The 20,013-nt window shown below is 43.6% G+C and overlaps 1 protein-coding gene across 6 annotated transcripts in view; it reads right to left on the bottom strand.

Annotated features, from left to right (window-relative positions):
- AMOTL1 (angiomotin like 1) overlaps nt 1–20,013 on the bottom strand; it is a 154,938-nt gene that overhangs the window by 43,641 nt on the left and 91,284 nt on the right. For all 6 annotated transcript variants that reach the window (XM_019737546.3, XM_088791502.1, XM_074335585.2 and 3 more), the window contains 3 exons: nt 9,214–9,505; nt 1,713–1,857; nt 434–523 (listed from right to left, as the gene is read on the bottom strand). In XM_019737546.3, coding sequence (XP_019593105.2) covers nt 434–523; nt 1,713–1,857; nt 9,214–9,505 — 527 coding nt within the window. The remainder of the gene's footprint in view (nt 1–433; nt 524–1,712; nt 1,858–9,213; nt 9,506–20,013) is intronic.

A 20,013-nucleotide genomic window follows, 5' to 3' on the forward strand; every position in this document is an offset into this window, starting at 1 on the left:
TATGACTTGCACAATGAATTTTCAGAAATTCAAACCTTCACCAATGGTTCTTCCAAACCCATTTGATTCTATCATTTGCCTTTGGTGAAATTAATATAATATTGTCCCAATAAATCTTGAGGCACAGGAAGCCACTCTTCATTGTATTCCGGGCTGAAATGGGCTCCATGGCTTTTGGAACCAAGCATCACATATGGAGATACGCGATCATGTAGGTGACACGAGTCAGAAAGTCAGAATAAACATTACTGAAATAATACGGATCAACTTTGGCTTTGTCTCAGGCAGATGTAGGAGGCCCAACAGCTTACACAGTAAATTAAAAAACAAAAAGCACACAGCACAAAGCCTACTTAAAATGAGCACGATTCTTTTCCTAGGCCCCCAGTTTTTAAAAATACCAGCTTTGGGATGGATCAACGTGAAGACTCACTCTGAGAAGCATAAAGGCTCTCTGCCGCTCTGTCGTCGTGCCCATCGTACTCCCTGCTGGACAGCTGTCTGTTGGCCGTCTCCAGTCGATCTGTGCACAAAGAGGAAAAGATTACAGAGAAATGCATATGGATCTAAGTCATCATCAAGTGAGAAATGACCTGGGAGCCAAGAGCAGGGTATAAAGAGAGGTTCAGGCAGGAGCCCAACTGAACGTTTGGAGAGGAACAATACTTTCCAAAATATCACAAGAAGAGTCCTGAGATGCCACGCTGTGCTTTTATGCAACCGAATGCCAAGGCATGTACCAGCAGGAGGCAGCTAAGAACAGGTTCTAAGAAAAACACGCTTTGCTGCCTGCGAGCCCAGTGAACCTCTGATCTGAAGTCCCTGCAAAGTGGTTGAGTCTCTTTGGCCTCAGACCCAGTCCTAGCCTAACCGTGGTCGTCAGCCCTCTGCTTTAGCCAGTGACTACTATCTGTACCTTAAAAAGGTCAAAATGACCCAACTGATGAAGATTCTAGTTAGTTCTAGTGGTTGCTCAAACCACTTGGTAAATCTTCATCTTCATTTATTTGATTAGCTAATTCAGCTTAACAAGTCTTTATTGAAAGTATAAGAAACTGCAATACAAAAGGGTTGGCAGTAACAGAAAAGGTAGGATCTAACTACTGGAAATTATCAGTACATTGAGTATTTTGACCTATGAAGCAACTGAAAAGTGGCGTGGCTGACTGAAAGTGAAGGTAAATTTTATGGGTTAAATCATTTTGCATGTTGGAGGTTGCCAAGATCCTGCAGCAGGTGGCATCTAGCTTTCGGGGAATCTATCTACTTTTTCCACAACTGTGGGCCTTTGTTTTTCCCCAAGAAAGACATATGTCTACATTTGTCTTCTATATAACACCTAGCAAGTGTTAAGTGTTGGCTTTCAAAGAATGCTACCAAATGACTCGGCTTGATGTGGGAAGGGCTGTGCACCCAACACCGGTCTTTTCAAACATTCCCATTCACAGAGTCACGAGTCACTGTTAAGTACTTTTTAAGCAAAGAGGAGCTACACACATACGCCCTCACTTCTCCCAGAGGTTGTCACTTTTCAGGCTCAATGCTGCGACCTACAATCGACAAGGCAGCAAAGAACAAGTCTGTTCTTTGAGCGCCCTTTCCTCAGGTGGTTGGAATTTACAAGATTATCCACCACAATCTGGACCTGATGTTAGGCTGTGAGCTACACGGGTAGTCTGGAGTAGAGAGAGCATGAATGGAACCTGACGTGCCTCGGAGGTCTCTGTTGAAATCATGAAGTCTTCGAATCTCGCCTTCTAGCCTGTTTCTCATAGCCTTGTCCAGTGACTCTCGCTTGGTGGTGGACTTGACCAGACTCTCATAGGCTTCCGAAATTCTCTGAAGTTCTTTTTCAAACTAAAACAAAGAAATGGCATGAAAGTGGCCCTCTGGCATTTACATCGGCACTTTAGTGACACTGACTCTTTGACATTCTAAGTGTGACAGTTATATTGTCAACACAGCCTTTTCTGCATCTTCAGTTTCATGTCTCCCAAACCGTGTAACCAATTCCCTCCCCCTACCTCCAACCTCCCTCCATCTGCCCTCTAAGGGGCTAAGCAGGCTCACACGTCTGGCTGGATCATCTGATGTCACCTTGGAAAAGCTCCTCTGTAGAAGTAGCAGAAAGGGGTGAACTTGAATACAACTTAAACCTCTTATATCCTGTCTGGTATTTTATAACTAGTATTATTATTCTTGGTTAACATAAGGGAAAATATAAAAGGACAGAAAAACTAAAGGCCCACAACTAGAATCCGTATCTCCAGATCTCACGCTTGGCGCTCCTCTAGAGACCTTCCCACCCAGCCACAGAGAAACAAACACCCACTGACGGGGACGCACCTTTGTGCATTTTTACCCCCTTTTCTATAAAAGTATCCCTATAAAAGACAAACGGACTTGTATCTAATTGTAAACAAATGTACCACAGAAAACCTCTTTATATGAAGGAATGGTAAGATGTGGGACTAAAACCATTTTTTGTTTTTGGGTTTCTTTTTTTGTTTTGTTTTTTGTACTTCACTAAATAAAGAGCTGTAACTGGGAGAGCCTTTAACCTATGGCATATATAAATCTATAACAAGTAGCTGTAATCATAACAGGAGTCTAATATAATTGTATTTTTGAAGTAAATATCAAAGTAGATAAACCCCATTTTATTGCTGTGTAACATAAATGCAGGAGAAAGGAGAAAGAGTGTCTGCAAACATAGAAACCTGATGAACTGCAGCCAGTAGTCGGAATCAGAGGCAAAGTGGGCAGCGTTGAGAGCAGTAGCGCCCCGCACTGGGCACGAAGAGAACTGCACCATGTTTTCGGTCTCCACAGGAGACGGTGTCACCATGAGCCAGGCACACCAATTGCCTGAACCCCAATTGTCCAGATCAGAAAGTTCCTGCTGAGACTCCTACAAATAAAACATATCCTAACAGATATCTATTGTACACTTACTATTTGTCTGGGTGCCAAGGATACAGAAATAAGTAAGGAGCTCCTAAAAACCAGAAAGTGGTCTAGAGTTGGCCTGTACCCAGACACATACACTTCTATAACGCAATGTGACAAGGGGTGTGGTGTGGTAACGCTATTGACAGCCTAGAGACAAAGTAATTTTTCAGGGGTGAGAAGGAGTTCCTTTAACAAAAATTTTACAGAAAATTCCATTTAAAACGAAGGGTGAACAGGAATTTGCCAAGCAGAAAAGAAAAGGCCAAAGGGCCTTGGCATCCTAGGTAGAAGCTAGGGCACGAGCCAAGAAAAAGCCCTGAAAGAAAGTGCGTGTCTCTGACACGACAGGTAGCCCAGGCGGTGAGAGCAAGCAAGGCGCAAGTGGCAGAGGTTAGAAACAAAAGGAGGGAGTTTATGGGCAAGGGAGAATCACCGGGGTGGGAGGGCCAGGCAGGACATACCACCGTATTAGCATGAGCTTACCTGAGGTTTTATAAAGATCAAACTGACGGCTGGGGTTGGAGGGTGGGGGGTGGGGAGACAAGGCAGGAGAAAAGAAGTCCAGGTAAGAAACTACTGTAAACAATTCAGTGACAGGTGACAACAGTGTGAACTAGGACAACTAAAAGGACAAACTCCAAAGACTCTGAAGAGTAGAATCAACAGGTCTTAGTGACTGGTCTGGACATGAAGGGAGAAAGAAAGAAAAGCACATAGACACTCAAAGCTTAGAAGATGGAGTAATAAGACTTAACCAAGATGGATGAACACAAGAGAAATGGGATTACCAAAGAGAGAAAACCAGTTTGGTTTCGGAGATAGTGTGGTCTAAGGAGCCAACCGAATATCTTGGCAAGGATTTCCAGTTAGGAGGTGGAGATACAGGTCTGAAAGTCAGGAGCGCAGCTGTGGTACTGCATACAGATGACAGATGAAGGCACATAGTGGAGACCACTTAGGGAGATCAACAGATTAGAGGGCCAAGGACGGGGGGCATCAACAGTGTGGGAGAAGGTGGGGCAGGAGAACCAGTGAGAGAGACTGAAGCCAGTGGCGCCACAGCCAGGAAGCCAAAAACTTAAAAGAGGAGAGAGAACGTGGTCGGTGCCTCCAGAGGTTACCATGGAGCCAAGACACGTCTCAGAAGAGGCCAATGAAAAGTCTGGAGAGCATCAGGGCTTCTGCTTAGTAGCAGCCAACCAGGGCAGAGCAGAGAACACCAAGGCTCCTGTCGGTACCACGTTACTATCTTCAAGGCATCCTAATACCAGATGGGATCTTCCACGGTCCCTTCAGTTCAACAAGGCCTTTCTGTTTCTTTAAAAGAGATTATGAACTGTCAGTAATGTGGCAGCAGAGAGAACAGCATGTCCTGAAACCTGTTCATACTTCTACCATAAATTAGGTTCCTTCCTTTTAATTTTGTTTTCAAAGAGATGGCTCCAAAACATACCCCCATTTCTATGCGAATTTCATCTATGAAAGGCGGCCTTTGTTTTCAGACAGATGGGCATGCCACAGGGACACTTCCTACAAGACAGAAGGGCATCACCTTGTAGCTAGGAAGCTGAGAGGACCCTAAAGCCTGAGGCATCCACCATCCACCGTGAGAGAGAGCTTCAAGCCCACAACAACTAGGTCGCTTTCCTCAACTGATAAACCACACCTGAGCTTGGATTTTCTCCTTTCATTAAAAGAACTTCCCTCTGCACACTATAAAAGGAAACTGCAGGATCCCTCTGACAGCGTAGTTTACAATTTCAAACACTAAAACAAGAATTGGGATGTGGTTATGTGCTTATAGGTACTAAGAGAGAAAGGGTAAGAGTCTTAGTTCAGGATAAGGTATTTCCTATGAGAAATGACAGCTGTGATGATGGAGACAGATTAGTCTCCTTCAGTGTGGTGACAGAGGACAGAACGACGACTAAATGTAGGAAGTTAAAGAGATCAGATTTTGATTCAACTTAAGAATTTCCTAACTTAGGAATTTCCAGGAATGCAGTATGCCCAGTGGCGAGCTTCTCTTCTCTGGAAGCATTCAAGTAAGAAATGAATGACCTCTATTCAAGGACACGAAGCTCTGTGATTTCTGATTGCACACTCCTTCGGAATGAGAACCACACCCTCTTCTTATCCGCCCAAGTCCAGAGTATCTAAGAAGAAGAGAAGGTTGGACAGGCTGGCCTTGACATGAGAACCATCTGAGCCAGTGCAGGCTCTGAGTGTGATTGTATGAAGAGAATACTAGGTTTGCCTTCACAGCGCCCGTCCTCTATTCCAGTCCAGGTGTCAAGAACCCTCTAGTCCAGGCCGTTAAGAGCCCCTGAACTCACAGAGAAGCACTCACTGTCCCAGAAGCAGAACTCTGAGCAGAGTGGAAAACCCAGCCGCCTGGGGCAAATGGGCAGGGAAGAGCCCTGAGACAATTTCAGCCATTCCAAGCTCTAGATGCTGGCTTGTTTCCCTGAGCACCTTCCTGTGCATAACTCAGGGACCCAGAGGGCCAACGACAGGCCTACTGTCTAAGTCACAGACTGCCCAATCAAAGCCACCGCTGTTGCACTCGCAGAAGAAGAGGGTCTTCACTAAAGCAAGCCAGCAGAAACCGTAAACGCCTTCAAATGCCTTCAAGCCCTTTCCCTTCCAATGTCCGCCTATGCTCGGATGGCTTCTGAGGCCAACCCGCTCAACAGCCCACAGTCTGGCCCTGCTGGAAACTCTGTCCATTAATTATGTTTCAGGGAAACTAGGAGGAAAGAGAAGCAAAATGAGTGACCAAAAGGAAATACTGCAAAACAACCGCTCTTTCTGGGGGTTCTTGACCCTCATTCCAACACTAATAGTGATATTCACCACCTCCTGCCTCTGGAAACAGGGTCTTGCTGTCTAGGCTGTGCTTTGGCGGTCTCTGAGTTAGTCGTTCTTTCTACGGTGTCCCTGGCACAGTACACACAAGTGAAGCCCTGCAATTAAAAACTCATCTATTTTTGGTTCTCTGCGAGTGGTCCCAGGGCATGAGGATCCCAGATTGGATGTTATTGCTGGCACAGGGCAGCCACATCCTATGACGCAGTACAGTGGTTCCACCCAAAGTGGGGGTCCTCATCCCTGAGAAGCAAAGTCATCACTCACCCGACAGTCCTCTCCCCAGACCTAAGGCTCAAGCAGCTGCTGGGAGACAACTGAGCAGTGAGGCTGACGTTGAGGGAAGGCTTTGGACTAGGATGACCTCGGGAGCACAAGCCACGAAATGCTAAGTCACAGAGCTCGTGCAGCTCTTCTGTCTCCTGGTCCTAGTTGTGGAGAACGGTTACGGAACGAGCGATGCGAATGGCAAGCAATCGTCAAAATCGGAGTTTTTGTTTTTTATTGTTTTTTTAAAGATTTTATTGGGGAAGGGGAACAGGACTTTATTGGGGAACAATGGTCAAATTGTTGTCCTTTGACTCTTAGTTGTGGAGGGTTCTGAACGTTCAGCTTCAAGTTGTTGTCCTTTCAGTCTTAGTTGTGGAGGGCGCAGCTCAGCTCCAGGTCCAGTTGCGGTTTTTAGTTGCAGGGGGCACAGCCCACCATCCCTTGCGGGAGTCGAACCAGCAACCTTGTGGTTGAGAGGACGTGTTCCAACCAACAACTGAGCCATCCGGCAGGCAGCTCAACTCAAGGTGCCCTGTTCAATCTTAGTTGCAGGGGGCAGAGCCCACCATCCCTTGCAGGACTCGAGGAATTGAACTGGCAGCCTTGTGGTTGAGAGCCCACTGGCCCATGTGGGAATCGAACCGGCAGCCTTCAGAGTTAGGAGCACGGAGCTCTAACCGCCTGAGCCACTGGGCCGGCCCAAAAATCGGAGTTTTGACATTGACAATTCCAGTGTGACATACGACAGATCAACGAAATGTACTATCTATAGAACCATCTATGATATTCAAGGGACTGAAGGAGTTTTGGGTTCCAGAAGGCAAACGGCTTTTCATTTTTCTCCTTCTTCAGAAGTCACCAAAACCCTTTTGGCCACAAACTTTAAGAATCGTTCCTTTGTGCAGGGAAAATGAGTCACTGGGAGATTGATTTTTGTTTATCAAAATAGAAATATGCGTCAACATAAAAAAAGAGATGCATCTGGCAGGTCAACAAAGTATATGTTACTAAGTCAATAGAGAAGAACAAGACCTCCCAATTTCTACACCCTCCATGTAACTATTCAAAAACATCCATGGGAAAAGACCCAGAACCAAACTCTGCCCTCAGGGGGGGTCTGCATAATCCCTGGACATGTCTGCCACAGAGCTCCATTAGGGAGAGAAGAAAGAACTACTTATTTCCCAGAAGTGCTGAGTTGGTCCTTTCCAATTTTCAGACCATACCTGGAAAGAAGCTGCCCGGGGAGGTGTCCAAGGCAAGCGTGGGCCTGAGCAGTGACTTACAGCCAAGGCCAGGAAACAGCACACTTGTTTCCCAACTTCTAAATGATACAGGAGAGTTAACATGTCCCTAGGTAGACAGGGAGGTCCCTGGTGGAATAAACAAAGACAGCCATATCCCGAAACTTCAGGTTTTGAAATCACTCCTTCGCTCCAGGACATAATGTGACAAGGCCTTGAGATTAATCATAAAATTCGTTTTGGCCTGACAAATGGAACAGATCTGATAGGTAAGAGTGGGTTACTTTGCTAATTCCTTTAGGATGGGCAAGCAGAACAATCCTGGTAGACAAATTTCATTAGAAGGCGTCAATTCCCTTCTTCAAACAGCTCCCCTTCCCCAAGCAGGCAAGGGAAGGTATAAAAAGTAAGAGCTTTTGCCTCAGTCATGGGGCACCCCCCATTCGGGACCCCCTCCAGCTCGGGAGCTGCAACCTCTTCTCCCGCCTCTAATAAACTATCCTCTTTGTAAAACTTTTTGCCTCTCCCTGGTCCGTGTTTCCACTCTTCAGCTTCACGAGATACAATCCCAGCCCACACCCAGAAACTGCCGGCAGATCCAACATCACCTACATCATAAAGATGTGACTGGGGTGGGAGTGCGTCTGCAATCTTTAGGCAGCCCGTCTGTTTCTGGCTATCATTCCCACCCCCTCGAATAAAGGCAGCCAGAGCTCTCTGAGCCAAGTCTGGTCTTGACTCCCGGGAGCTCCAGACCTTTTCAGTGAAAGTTCTGCATAAACGTGCTCAGGCAGATTCTGTGAACATTCCTACCATCACACCACTGCTCCCAGCGATGTATTGCCAGCCCTCAGGAAAGCAGGAGGGCGACTGTTCTGAAACTCTGACCAGCAAAAAGACTTGGCTTGACCTGAGAGAGCAGTACTAATGGGGAACACTAAATGGCCAGCCAGGAGCATTAACTGTCATAAGGAACCAAGTGACAAGGCTCCTGTGGTCACGCAGGGTTTATATTCCTACCCTTCTTCTTGGCAAACGCCCCTGATTGCCCAGGACAGAACCAGGCAATCAGACTCATAAGATCCCTTCTACCACACGTGCCTCCTTGCCTCCAGAAAGGAAACTCGAGTGCCCTGTGGCCTTAGAACACCTATTACCTTTGCCCCCTCACCCGCACCTTTTCTATTCTACCTGACGCATTTCAGGTGCTGACGTGTGAGTCATCATGAAATCACTGCCCGCAACAGTTCACTCTTGCTGGATGTTTTCTTATCAACTTTGGCTCTCAGCATAAAGCCCTAAGAATGATGGCTGCCATACATCCTCATATTCCCATAATAACTTCACAGGCTGGAATTACGCAGCATCTTCCCACCTGATAAGTCACAAGCATGGAGAGAGCACGCAGTAACTATACTCTCCCCTGCATTGAGACAACACTGCTTTTTGCAGAGATCAGCTAACGAAACAAGCATGACAGTCATAAGGTTCCTGTCCGAGATTCCCAGATTTAACGGAAAACCTGTCTCTCAACTCATTCCACTGTGTTACTCTCGGTGTTCCCTCTTCCACACTGCCCACCTGGGGCAACGCTCTGACTCTCAGGCCCACCTCTGCTGTACCTCCTGTAGCACCCGACATTCTATTGCAGGTATCAGCATAGGCAACTCTCCCCTTGGGGACCGTAAGCTCCTCCAAGGCGGGCACTGTGTCATGTTTATTTTTGTCTCCTTAGGGCCTTACGCAGTACCTGACATAACAAGGGGTCTAGTTAAATGTTGGCGAGTGAGTCAGTGACTCAAGCCCCCCACAAAAAGGTAAAGAATTCTGTCCGTTCTAGAGAACCTTCTCCCTCTTCTTCCCTAGGGAAGTCACATACCTTGTGGAGCTTGTCAGCATTGTCATAGTAACCCTGAAGTTCCTGGTGAAGCACCCGGTTCTCCTCTGTTAGTATCTCCACCATCTGCTGGGCTCGCTCCACAATTGCAAATGCATCTGGACCAAGCTGCTGGCTGGGGGAGGCGGCAGGTGGGGGCTGTGGAGCTGCCAGGGTCACCGGAAGTGGAAGCGGCAAGGAGGTGGAGTGCAGAGGCCCGCTGACGGAGGAGTTCTGGGAGGACATCGGGCTGTGCTGCTGCACGGTTGATGGGAAAGGCAGTTGGCATGGGCGGCTGCAAGGAAACAGACCAGTAATCAGACCCCAGGGAAATGGTGGAGAAGGAAGGAAGCCCCAGCGATATATCCACTATCGATGGCTTCCACTACCAGAGGTCATCAATGCACTTTCCAATGCTGGGCTGAGTACGACAGGTTCAGTGCCTCAGTCCACAGACATTAAATGTCTCCCTCTGAATCAGTTCTGGTCATTGGAGTAGAGAGAACAAGACAGACAGGGCCTCTGCTCTCATGTAGTTTACATTCTTAGGCAGAGAGACAGGCAAGCCATCAAACAAGAAACAAACAAAGCCAGGTATGGAAAAGCAATGAGTACTCTCCAAAGAACAAAGTAGAGAGACGTGACAGTGAATGACTGAGGGGCAGGTTCATACTGACAGGTCAAGGTAAGAGTCTCTGAGAAGCAGATGTTGAAGTCTGAATGACAGGCAAGAAGGAACCAGGGGTTTCACTATTGTTTATTGAGGGGGAACTATTGTTTATTGGGGGGAGAAAGTAGAGAAGTGGGAAAAAGAAGCATGCAGATAGGGGAATCAGGATTTAGCATGGGCAAGGTCAAGTCGCAGAAGAAAGCCAACTGATACAAACCATAGCCAGCAAAAGCAGTCACAGCTAGATGGCCCACGCCTTTGTAAGCCAAGCCATTCCCTCAGGGTGTAAACGGAGGCCAGTGGAGAAGCTGCCTTTACCTGCCTAAGGTATGTAGACGGTACATACAGTGGCAAGAATGGAAGAAAGGTGACCAGTGAGAAGGCCTAGGTGTGGTCTCGGTGGGAACTAAGGAAGGTTCACGGGGACGTAGCAGAAGAGAAATAACAGATGGATTTGGGATAGGTTTTGTATATATTACGGATGGGGAAGGGAAAAGTGAGAAGAAAAATTAAAAATTATTCTTCGATTTTGGGTTCTACACAAATCACAAATAAACAGGGATACCATTTAAAGAAAGGGGAAAAATCTTGGGGAAGGAACTTTTATATTTTGTGTTTTGATTTGCTGGAGTGAAGAGGTCTGGAAATCAGTCTGATTTTAGCCACATTACAAAGAACACATACAAGTGTCACTTGATGGTTCAAATTCCAGGTAGTAGCTCCTACATTTAAATTATGAATTTCCATCTCCTGCCTCCACTCCCTAGTAATTCCTTCCTCACTATTCTGTTAACCAGTTTTATAAGAACCAATGTATTTTCTTTCAGCCTAAGCCAAGGCCTCCGAACAATTTCTACAGGTAAAGACAGCAAACATAGTCTTGGTATGTAGTTCTCCAACCACAGCTGTCTCACTTCTTCAGACTTAGGAAAACTAGTTTCCTTGTTGACCCCCTCAGCCTTTAGGTCTCAATCTGGGAACTGGGGTGCTAATAATTATCAGCAACCCCAAAATTATCAACATTCTGCCTCAAAGGGCTAAATAAGTCCTCTAGAAATTCAGCTACTTCTAATCTGTAAGTTACCTGTGTCACCTCCCATTACTCATGACCATCCATAGTCAAAGCTTTCAGAGCTACTCCCATTTTTCCCAGGAGGTTGCTTCGCCTTACATTTTTCCTTTTAAGTATACTTGCTGGCATGTTTCTAGACCCTGTCAGCCTCCATCTCTCATTCCGTAAGCATTTCTTGTAGCCAGGATTCCTCTGAATGCCAACTCCTGGCAGTTAAATGTCAAACTCTAGAAGACAACTTGACAAGGGTCATCTTAGCCCTCCCTACAAGGATATACAGACATTCATAAAGATGACCTCAGAATAAACCCGGCAGTACCTAACAGAATAACTAACCACAGGCCTCGCTTTGGTAGCTAATATCAGAGGCTCCATCTGAGCTTAGGAGATATTTCCCTACTAGATTTCCTTATGCCTTCAACCCAGAAGCCCCTTCCATTTCATGTGAAAATAACCAGATCTAAGTTCCCCAAGGCAAGGTGGAGAACCATGGAGCTCAATGTGATTCTTTTTTCCTTAAGTGAGCTCCCCCTTCCAGCCATCCTCAGATTTCAGATAGAAATGCTGTCAGTGGGGAGGTGAAAACCATCCCTCCTCCCTCCCTCTCCACACCTATTACATAATGACCTGGGCATCTCTTTAGAAGTTAAACGTTTCTGTACTTGGATGAATTTGGGCCCCTTCAGTACTGAAGTGTATGTGAATATGTGTCATCCTGAGTGTATGAGGTCCAACTCTATCCCAAGAGTGAAATGCCCCGGAGTGCCATTCACAACGCCCAGCTTTCACCCAATTACTGGTACTCCTAGCAGGCATGGACCCAAGAAGAACCACAGATCTGTTACTGAGTAAGTGTATTCTTGCAGGCTGGCTAAATCCTACAGTACATTTTTCATGGAAAGAGATTACCTTGGCAAGAGACAAAATACCACAAATTACACGGCCTCAATTCAAAGGCAGACTCCCATTCCCACCTCCTAAATACTCCCTTCACACTTCATTCAAAGCAAGGGATAGATGTGGTGGTCTCCTCGGAGCTAAGGGGTCCACAGGAGCCTACAGTCCCGTTTTCCAAAGCATCAGGGATTCCCTTTGACCCAAGCAGCTTTGGGCTGGGGCTTCTTTCTTTTAATATCTAGTGAACTCTGGGATATGGAACTCACTTATGGTCCATGATGAGCTCATCTTCTCCGTTATATAGCAAAAAGGAAGTGCCTTGTTAACGCCAGCCTAAGTCATCCATGATGGTGACTAGCTACCTGAGCGGCACTGCAAGAAAAGGGTGTTCGCCAAGCTTAAGGGACAAGAAAGAATAGGCCTTTTCAAAACGGGAAGTCTTCTATTAAACAGAGAACACTGGTCGCACAAATAACTCGGTTACATATTCAATAAATACCAACACCACATTACAATGGATGAGGTGCAGGCAGAACAGCAAACCTCTACTCCTGGGCCCCACTACTCAGCCAGGTGGGGTTGGTGGGCTCTAAGATCTGTACAGCCAGATTTGTGCTTAGTGTAAATGAGGGGGAAAGAGTGTTAGGAGAAAATAGAAAAATTTCACATATGGTCATGCGAGTGTTATGATACAACTTATCCTCAGCTTCCAAAGAGAAGGCTACTGACTGGCCATCAGGATAAATACTTCATAGCAATGGAGATACAGAGAAAAGGGGAAAAGGGATGGGAACTATTGTTTATTGAGAAACTACCTGCGAATAGCATTCTATGCCATAATTGTCTATCTGTGAGCCCATTTCCCGTGTTAGATTGTGAAATCAGAGAGCTACCTTATTCCATATCATGTGTCTCGGTTTCCTGGGACTATATGCCACTTAGGTCATCGTTAAAGGACTTAGGAGTTAATATGTATAAAGCCTGGCACAAAGGAAACACTGGACTAATGTTAGCTATTATCACCATTACTGTAATTATTATCATTTGTATCCCACGGTCCCAGTACAGAGCCTAGTACTGAGTGTGGCATTCATGAGAAGTCCAATAACATTTTTCTGTTACAGTCAACATCCATTGAGCACTTTTTACATTCCAGCAGCAATATGAACTGCTGCATGCATCATCTCATTTTAACCTTTATAATTGTTTTACGAAATAGGTATCATTGTCAGTCTCTCTAGATAGATGAGAAAAAAAGGCATGGGATGGTAAGTAACTTGCAAAATATAACGGAGACAATAGGAACATAAAGGAGCTCTAAGCCCAGGCTTTTTGATTCCAGGGTCCATGCAGGTCACTGTTTTCCTGTACTAGTGAAAGCAGGGAGGAAAGGCAGCGCCCTTTGGTCCTCTGATCCTGGGTTCCTGTGTGGCCCAGTCTGAGCCACCACCACGTCCGTGATTCACACCCTAACACAAAAGTATCAGAACTTTTTGTAGGCTCGAGCAGCCTCAGGGGAAGTGTAAAGGCGGGAAACTTCCTGAGTTGTTCTCTTGGACTGTTACTTATTTTGAACATTATTATCTTCCGCAGGTGAAGGTCTTATCTACCGAAAGCATTTTTAACTAACATTTATTGAGGGTCTCTGCTACCTACCAGACACCGCATTTCATCACTTTGCTTAATCCTCACAAAAAACGAGGCAGGTACTACCGACACGTCCTGGTCCTTGCTCAAGGGACCGAATGAGCCTTGGAACACCATAGAAAGTAACCTTTCTTCCATCTACCATCAAACTGACCAGTTATTTAAATGCATCAAAGAAGGACTGAAAAAGCCTTTTCTCCCCAAGTACATAGTGATGTATTAAAAACAGGAATCAAAGCATCTAAAGAGCCGTATCTATGAGACAAAACAGGGGTAATATAGAGAAGCTCTGTAGGCTGGCCCTCCGTTGTCAGAGACTTGGACCATGCTGCCTGCGCATAGCCCAACCGCGGAATTCGCACCCATTTCTTTCCTCTGAACTTACAACCTTGCCTGAATCACATTCTTGACAATCTACCACCACTGCCTGATGTCATGGGTTTTGTTCTCGTGAATTTTATTTAAATGTCATATTATTTCATTTTTCAAACATGTGTGTCTTTTCTCCCTAATTATTAGCACGCCTGGTTTTTGAGGGTAGAAAATTATGACTTATACTAAGTTAATACTAATTAAATTTTTGTTAATTGATTTGGCCCCTAAGCCCAAGAGCAAGTTAGAAGAGGCACTTTCAAAGAAAGGCTAAACCTTCAACACTGTATTATTAAGGAAGAGACCTCTGGTATTTAGATTTGTTCTGGATAATATACTGGTAGGTAGAATCTCAAATCATGACGTTGCCAATATAATAACAAAGCTCTGCGCCACTGCCTTCTTCTTATGTATTTGGGGTCACAAAATGCAGCTCAAAACTAGAGGGATGACGGTATTCGGAATAGGGAAAGAAGGTTATTGGTGACATCTAATCAATGGTCCATTTGCCCCTCTTTATATATAACAAGACTTAATACATATGCTTATTTTAACTTATGTATTTACATTATAACTGTATGTAAATGTGCCACGTAGCTCTTTACATCTACTGTGTCATTTAATTCTCACAAATTTGGGCATTCACTGCTCTCATGCCATGTATCATCCTATTTTTAAAGTATGCAAGCTAAGGCTCAGAGGATTCACAAACCAGAGATCTCAGTCTTTACAAAGTGGGGAAACAAAAAACAAAAAAACGGCTTTGAACCCGGCACAAAGTAAATACTGGACTAATGTTAGCTGTTATCACAATTACTATAATTATTATCATTTGTATCCCATGGCCCCAATACAGAGCCTAGCACTGAGTGTGGTCACACCAGCACTGTTCCTTAATATGGGGGGTCTCTTTTTTCTGGTTCTGCTTCTTTCTAGCCATGTAACCATGGGCAAGTTTTTAATTTCTTCACTTTTAAATGGTGACAGTAATAGTATCTCCCTCACAGAGTTGTTGTAAGCATTAATTAAATAATGCATATAAAGCATTACACAGATAGCGTCTATCTTTAGGAAAGTATTTAATACCTGTTAGCCTCTATTATTTGATCACACACTGCTAATGGGTGTTATGAGAAAGGCAAGAAGCACCATCCTTGGGTGTCCCTTACGCTTCAAACCCTATGGGGTGAGAATCATAGTCCCTAATCTTAAAGCCTCGATGAGGAGTCAAAGCATACTCCAGCACCACAGAATCTTCCAGTTCAGAAGAGTTTTCTTACAATGCAACAGAACAAGAGCACAAGGTGATGTCCATATGTGGCAGGACACTCTCTCTCGGACACAGATTCTTACTTCCTTCTAGACCTGTGCTATCCAAAACAGCAGCCACAGCCACTAAATGAACTAAAAGCTCATTAATAGTTTTTTATGTTGATTACCTATTGAAGTGGTAATTTTGATTATAATGGGTTAACTAAAACATGTTTTAAAAATGTTTTTAAATGGATTAACTAAAATGTTTTAAAATTATTTTCACCTGCTTCTTTTAACTTTTTCAAAATGTGGCTGCTAGAAAATTTTTAATTAGGCATGTGGCTCACATTATATTTCTATTGGACAGCACTGCTCTAGACCATATTGCTCATACACGAAACACCAAAAGGCCTCATTTTGGAGAGAATTCCAGAATCCACTGAGCATCAAAGCAAGTCAGACAAACAGACCAGCAGTCCCTACTCCGTTGTCCATATGTCCCCAAGCATCAGTGGTGAACAGCACGCTATATTCAATATGTTAAACTATATGCCTAGCTACAATTAGGCAATCATGCTAACATTAAATAAATATGGCTTGTGTGATAGACAAGAATTTTTCAAAACATGACGGGCAAAGAAACCTCAATGGATAAATAGATAAAGGATGTGATTAAGTAATTCAAAAGAGAAAATGCAAGCAGCCAAATATACTTCCCAAAGCAAACATTAATAGACAAATAAAATCAAAACAACTTTTTTCAGTTTATCAACATTAACAATTCAGTTCAACAAGCTTTTACTGAGCTCCTAGGCAAAGATTTTTTTTAAATTCTCAAGATCTGACACATATTAGGATTTCATCTGTGTGAAAAACAATGCAGAGAAAAATGACTAGAAGGAACTATGACGAAAGGTCAGAGTGACTATCTGCAGGTGATGGGTTTATGGGTTTTTCCTTTTTTTACTCCTCATATTTTTCTGTTTTTTATATAATTTCTACAGTAAATATATATAGCTACTTAGAAAAAAAGACATTTCATTATCTAAGTAATACATGTACATTATAGGAAATTTGAAAAATAAAGATAGGCAAAATATCAGCATTATTATTTTGATAATCAGAAAAAGTAAACAAAATGAAATAAAACAATTGAAAAATGAGATGAAATAAAGGGCGTCTTGGCTGTGAAGAAGTTCAAATTTTACAATTTCTTGCCCAATAAAAGTACCTCCTATTTATACAGAGCTTTCCAACTTAAGAGTATTTTCTTATAATTTTCTGACCCGCAAAGCAACATAGTGAACAGTGGTTCTAACAGTGGTTTTCTTTGGGTAATGGGACTGTGGGTAATTTCTATTTTCCTTCTTTTTCTTTTTTAGGGGGTGGGGGAGTGGGAGTTATCTATATTTCTAAATTGTCTACAATGCACATGTTTTATTTCTGTCAGGAAGCAAGTCAGTTTTAGGAAAACTCAGCTATAACAAGTGGCAGATAAGGAAAGTCAGGCTCAAAGAATTTACAAAATTTGCCACAAAGTGGAAAAGCCAGAATTCGAACCCCCCTCAAATCTTTTCCTAAACATACTGCCTTCCCAACTTGACCCCTTTAGTTGTGCAGATACCATAAGACTCTCCCAAATGTTCAAATTAAGACTCCACTCTTGGGTAAACTAAAGTCATAATTATGACTATGCAGGATGGATATAGATAATCCTCTTGTTTGGAGAAGTCACTCATTTTAATGCCTTACAGCTGGAATTGTGTTAGGTTTCCTGAGAAAGTAACCTGAACTTGACCCTTGCCTTTTGAAATTCCCATACAGCAGGGTTGTTTCTCAGGATAAACAGGGCATTTTACTTGGCTCATCCAGCCATAATTCAGCTTAAAAATTGGAGAAACTCCGGAGATCTAATGCTGGTATTCAAAACACGTTTAGCTGATGGAATTTAAATAAGGCCTCTCAACCTCATTTTTGTTTAGGACCACGCATACTTTTTAATCCAATAGATGTGGGTCTGGCTTACCTTTTGGTCCCACACAGCAATTCATTTTCACGACTATATAAACTGCAAATCATAATTCACAATTTTGGAAACATACACTTACTCCAAAAATTCTCCTTTTTCCTCCAGCCTTTTCCAACTCAAAGCAAGATGGGACCACCAAACATTCTTTCTTGTACTACGGCACATTCCAAACCTCAAGCCCACCAAGACTACGACCTGCTCTTTAGCACATATCTTTATGCTGGCTCATGTTTTAATCTGCACTCTGGCTGCACTGTCGGACTGACATGGGTTTCTTGGGGAGAGGCGTTCTCGCTCTTTAATTTGCCACATGTGCTCTTGGGCTCTGCCCCACTTTGCTCCCTCCCTCTTCCCTGCACCGTCATTTGTTCTCAAGAGAATGTCAGTAACTTTGACTCTATCTTAAATAAAATCAATCCAAAAGGTTTTCTCGGGGGAAATGCACGGCGCATATTTTTAAGGAAAATGTGAGCGATTTGGGGGATTGGTCGCACCATAGGCTCCTTCCGTTAATGCAGGAAACTGCAAGGCCCCTGCACTGATGGGAAGGATGGTGGTGATGCTGGCTGCCCGTGAAGAGAAGGGAGCGAGCACGCTCTGTGGAGAGACAGCCATAGCACCTCTTCCTCTGACGTCATCTTAGAAGATGATGTTTTTATCAGCTTAGGACAGAAGGGCTGGGTCAAACGCCACCATATCATGCTTTGTATCTACCTACATACTAGAAATCAAATTCATGTATTAATAGATGAATAAACTATTAATAATAAACAATTCCACTCTTCTCTGCTTCCGGTCAGCTGGTAAATGAAACCCCCTATGCTGAACAGGTAAGATTCCGCCAAGATAAAGGGCAAAAAGGCAGTGGACAGGCTCAGAGAGTGGAAAAAAATGCTCTTTTCACCAACAAGAGTCACATTTTCCAAACTGATGCTGCCAGAAGCATAAAAATTAATCATTAAAACATCACTTATCGTCCATAACTGAAACATTCTGCTAAAAACAGGCCAAGGCAACACTCTTCCAGGTTCCCACTTCCAAATGCAAGCAAACCCAAGACAGACTAAGCTCACAGCCTGGAGCTGTCGGCAGGGTTAAGTCTGCTCCTATAGTCTTCCAGGATATGGAAGAAAAAGGATATCTGCGGGATCCTCCTCCCAGAGTCTGGAATACTCACTCAGTCTTCTGGTCCTAAAACAACAGAGGTGAGCAGAGCATAGGCTGTATGTACACCAGGTGAGAGATATACACCTGATTAGAAATTCACCAGAAAAGTGACACCGAGTAAAAATGTAAATCTTTGCTGCACTGTAATATACAGCAGACACACAGACGCACGGTGTGACCGAACGGGATGTGCAACGTGTGGCAAAGAGACCCAGGTGTGCACTGGCTTCTGCATTTCCCAGCTGGCGCCCGTGACTAAGTTACTTTAACCTCTCTCTCTCTCCAAGCTGAAGTTTTTATCATATATAAAAGTGGGGTGTTAACAGTATGTACCCCTTAGGACTGCTGTGAAGGAGGATAAGCCACACCAAGTGCCTGGCACACAGTAGGCACCAGACAGTGTAGTCCTACTGCCACCACCACCACCCACCTCTGCTCCACTGTCACCCACTAAGGGTGAAAATGGAATTCTCGAAACTGGAAAATCAGAGCAAGTGTTAGTGAAAACAGGTTTTAGTTTACTCTGAATCCATTAAAATATAAAAAGCATATGAACAGGAAACACAAAGAACCAATTTTCAAGATCAAATAAATCTAACCACTAAAATATACCCTCTCAGAATTTAACCTAGCTAATAACTACAATTAAAATAAGAAGTTAACACTATTTGCCTATTAAATTAGCAAAATTTCTGATTATAATGACTTACATTGATCAAAGAACAGTGAAACAGGCACTGTAATATTTTTACCAAGTTATCTGGTATCAGAAGTCATGAAATGCTCACTACAATTTACCCAATAATTTCAATTCTAAATAATGATCCTACAGAACTAAACCAAAATATGGAAAATCTGTCATGCACGATGGTGCTCATAACATTCTTTATAAAGTGAAGCAAATTATATACTTCATGAAATATTAAGCAGCAGTAAAAAGGATCGTTATGGAAACCAATATTGTATAAAAAACATGATAAAACACTATCTAATAAAAGCTAAGATACTAAACTGAATATAATCTATAACGTGAAAAAATTAATTTGTATAGGAAAATTGTTAAGAGTGGTTACATTAAGAAAGGATATTTTAAGTAATTTTATAGCATCTTTAGTTCTCACTTTTGGAAACATGGACAGACTTCTTTGGAAAACAAACATGTACTTGACTAATGTACTCCAAACTGCTTTAATAAAAATCAGATCATCCACCGGTATTCATTCATGCATTCACTTCCATTAAGCCAAGTCGCGGCTTCCAGAAGTACTCTGTTTTTACGAAGTGAGTCAGAATTAACATCCAAATGCTTGTCTTTTTTTTTTTTAAGCACAATTTTCCATGGAACAACTTGTTCCATTCTCACCTTTTCTATGTCTACCCGTCTCCATTTCAGTTTGAAGGAAAAGGAAGACGGAGCAGAAACAAAACCAGAGCCTTTATCCTCAGCTGGCTCATGTTCCCTGGAGGGCCCCACCAGCTACCCCAGTAAGTCCCACCTTAGTCCCTGCATCTCCACCAGCTTCACTAACTCACCCAGGACAAAGGGCAAGCCTTGACTGATGGCCTCTCCGAGGGGTTTCCCATGAAAGAAGTCTAACGTGCTTTGTAACAATCCACCACACATCTCCATCTTTAGCAGATCAGAGCAGGTGAGAGAATTTGTACGCTATGGTGAATCAGCAATGAAGGCAAGCA

The sequence above is a fragment of the Rhinolophus sinicus genome, chromosome 14 (assembly GCF_057876585.1).
Source record: "Rhinolophus sinicus isolate RSI-liver-muscle chromosome 14, RSI-T2T, whole genome shotgun sequence".
In the NCBI taxonomy this organism is placed as follows: domain Eukaryota; kingdom Metazoa; phylum Chordata; class Mammalia; order Chiroptera; family Rhinolophidae; genus Rhinolophus; species Rhinolophus sinicus.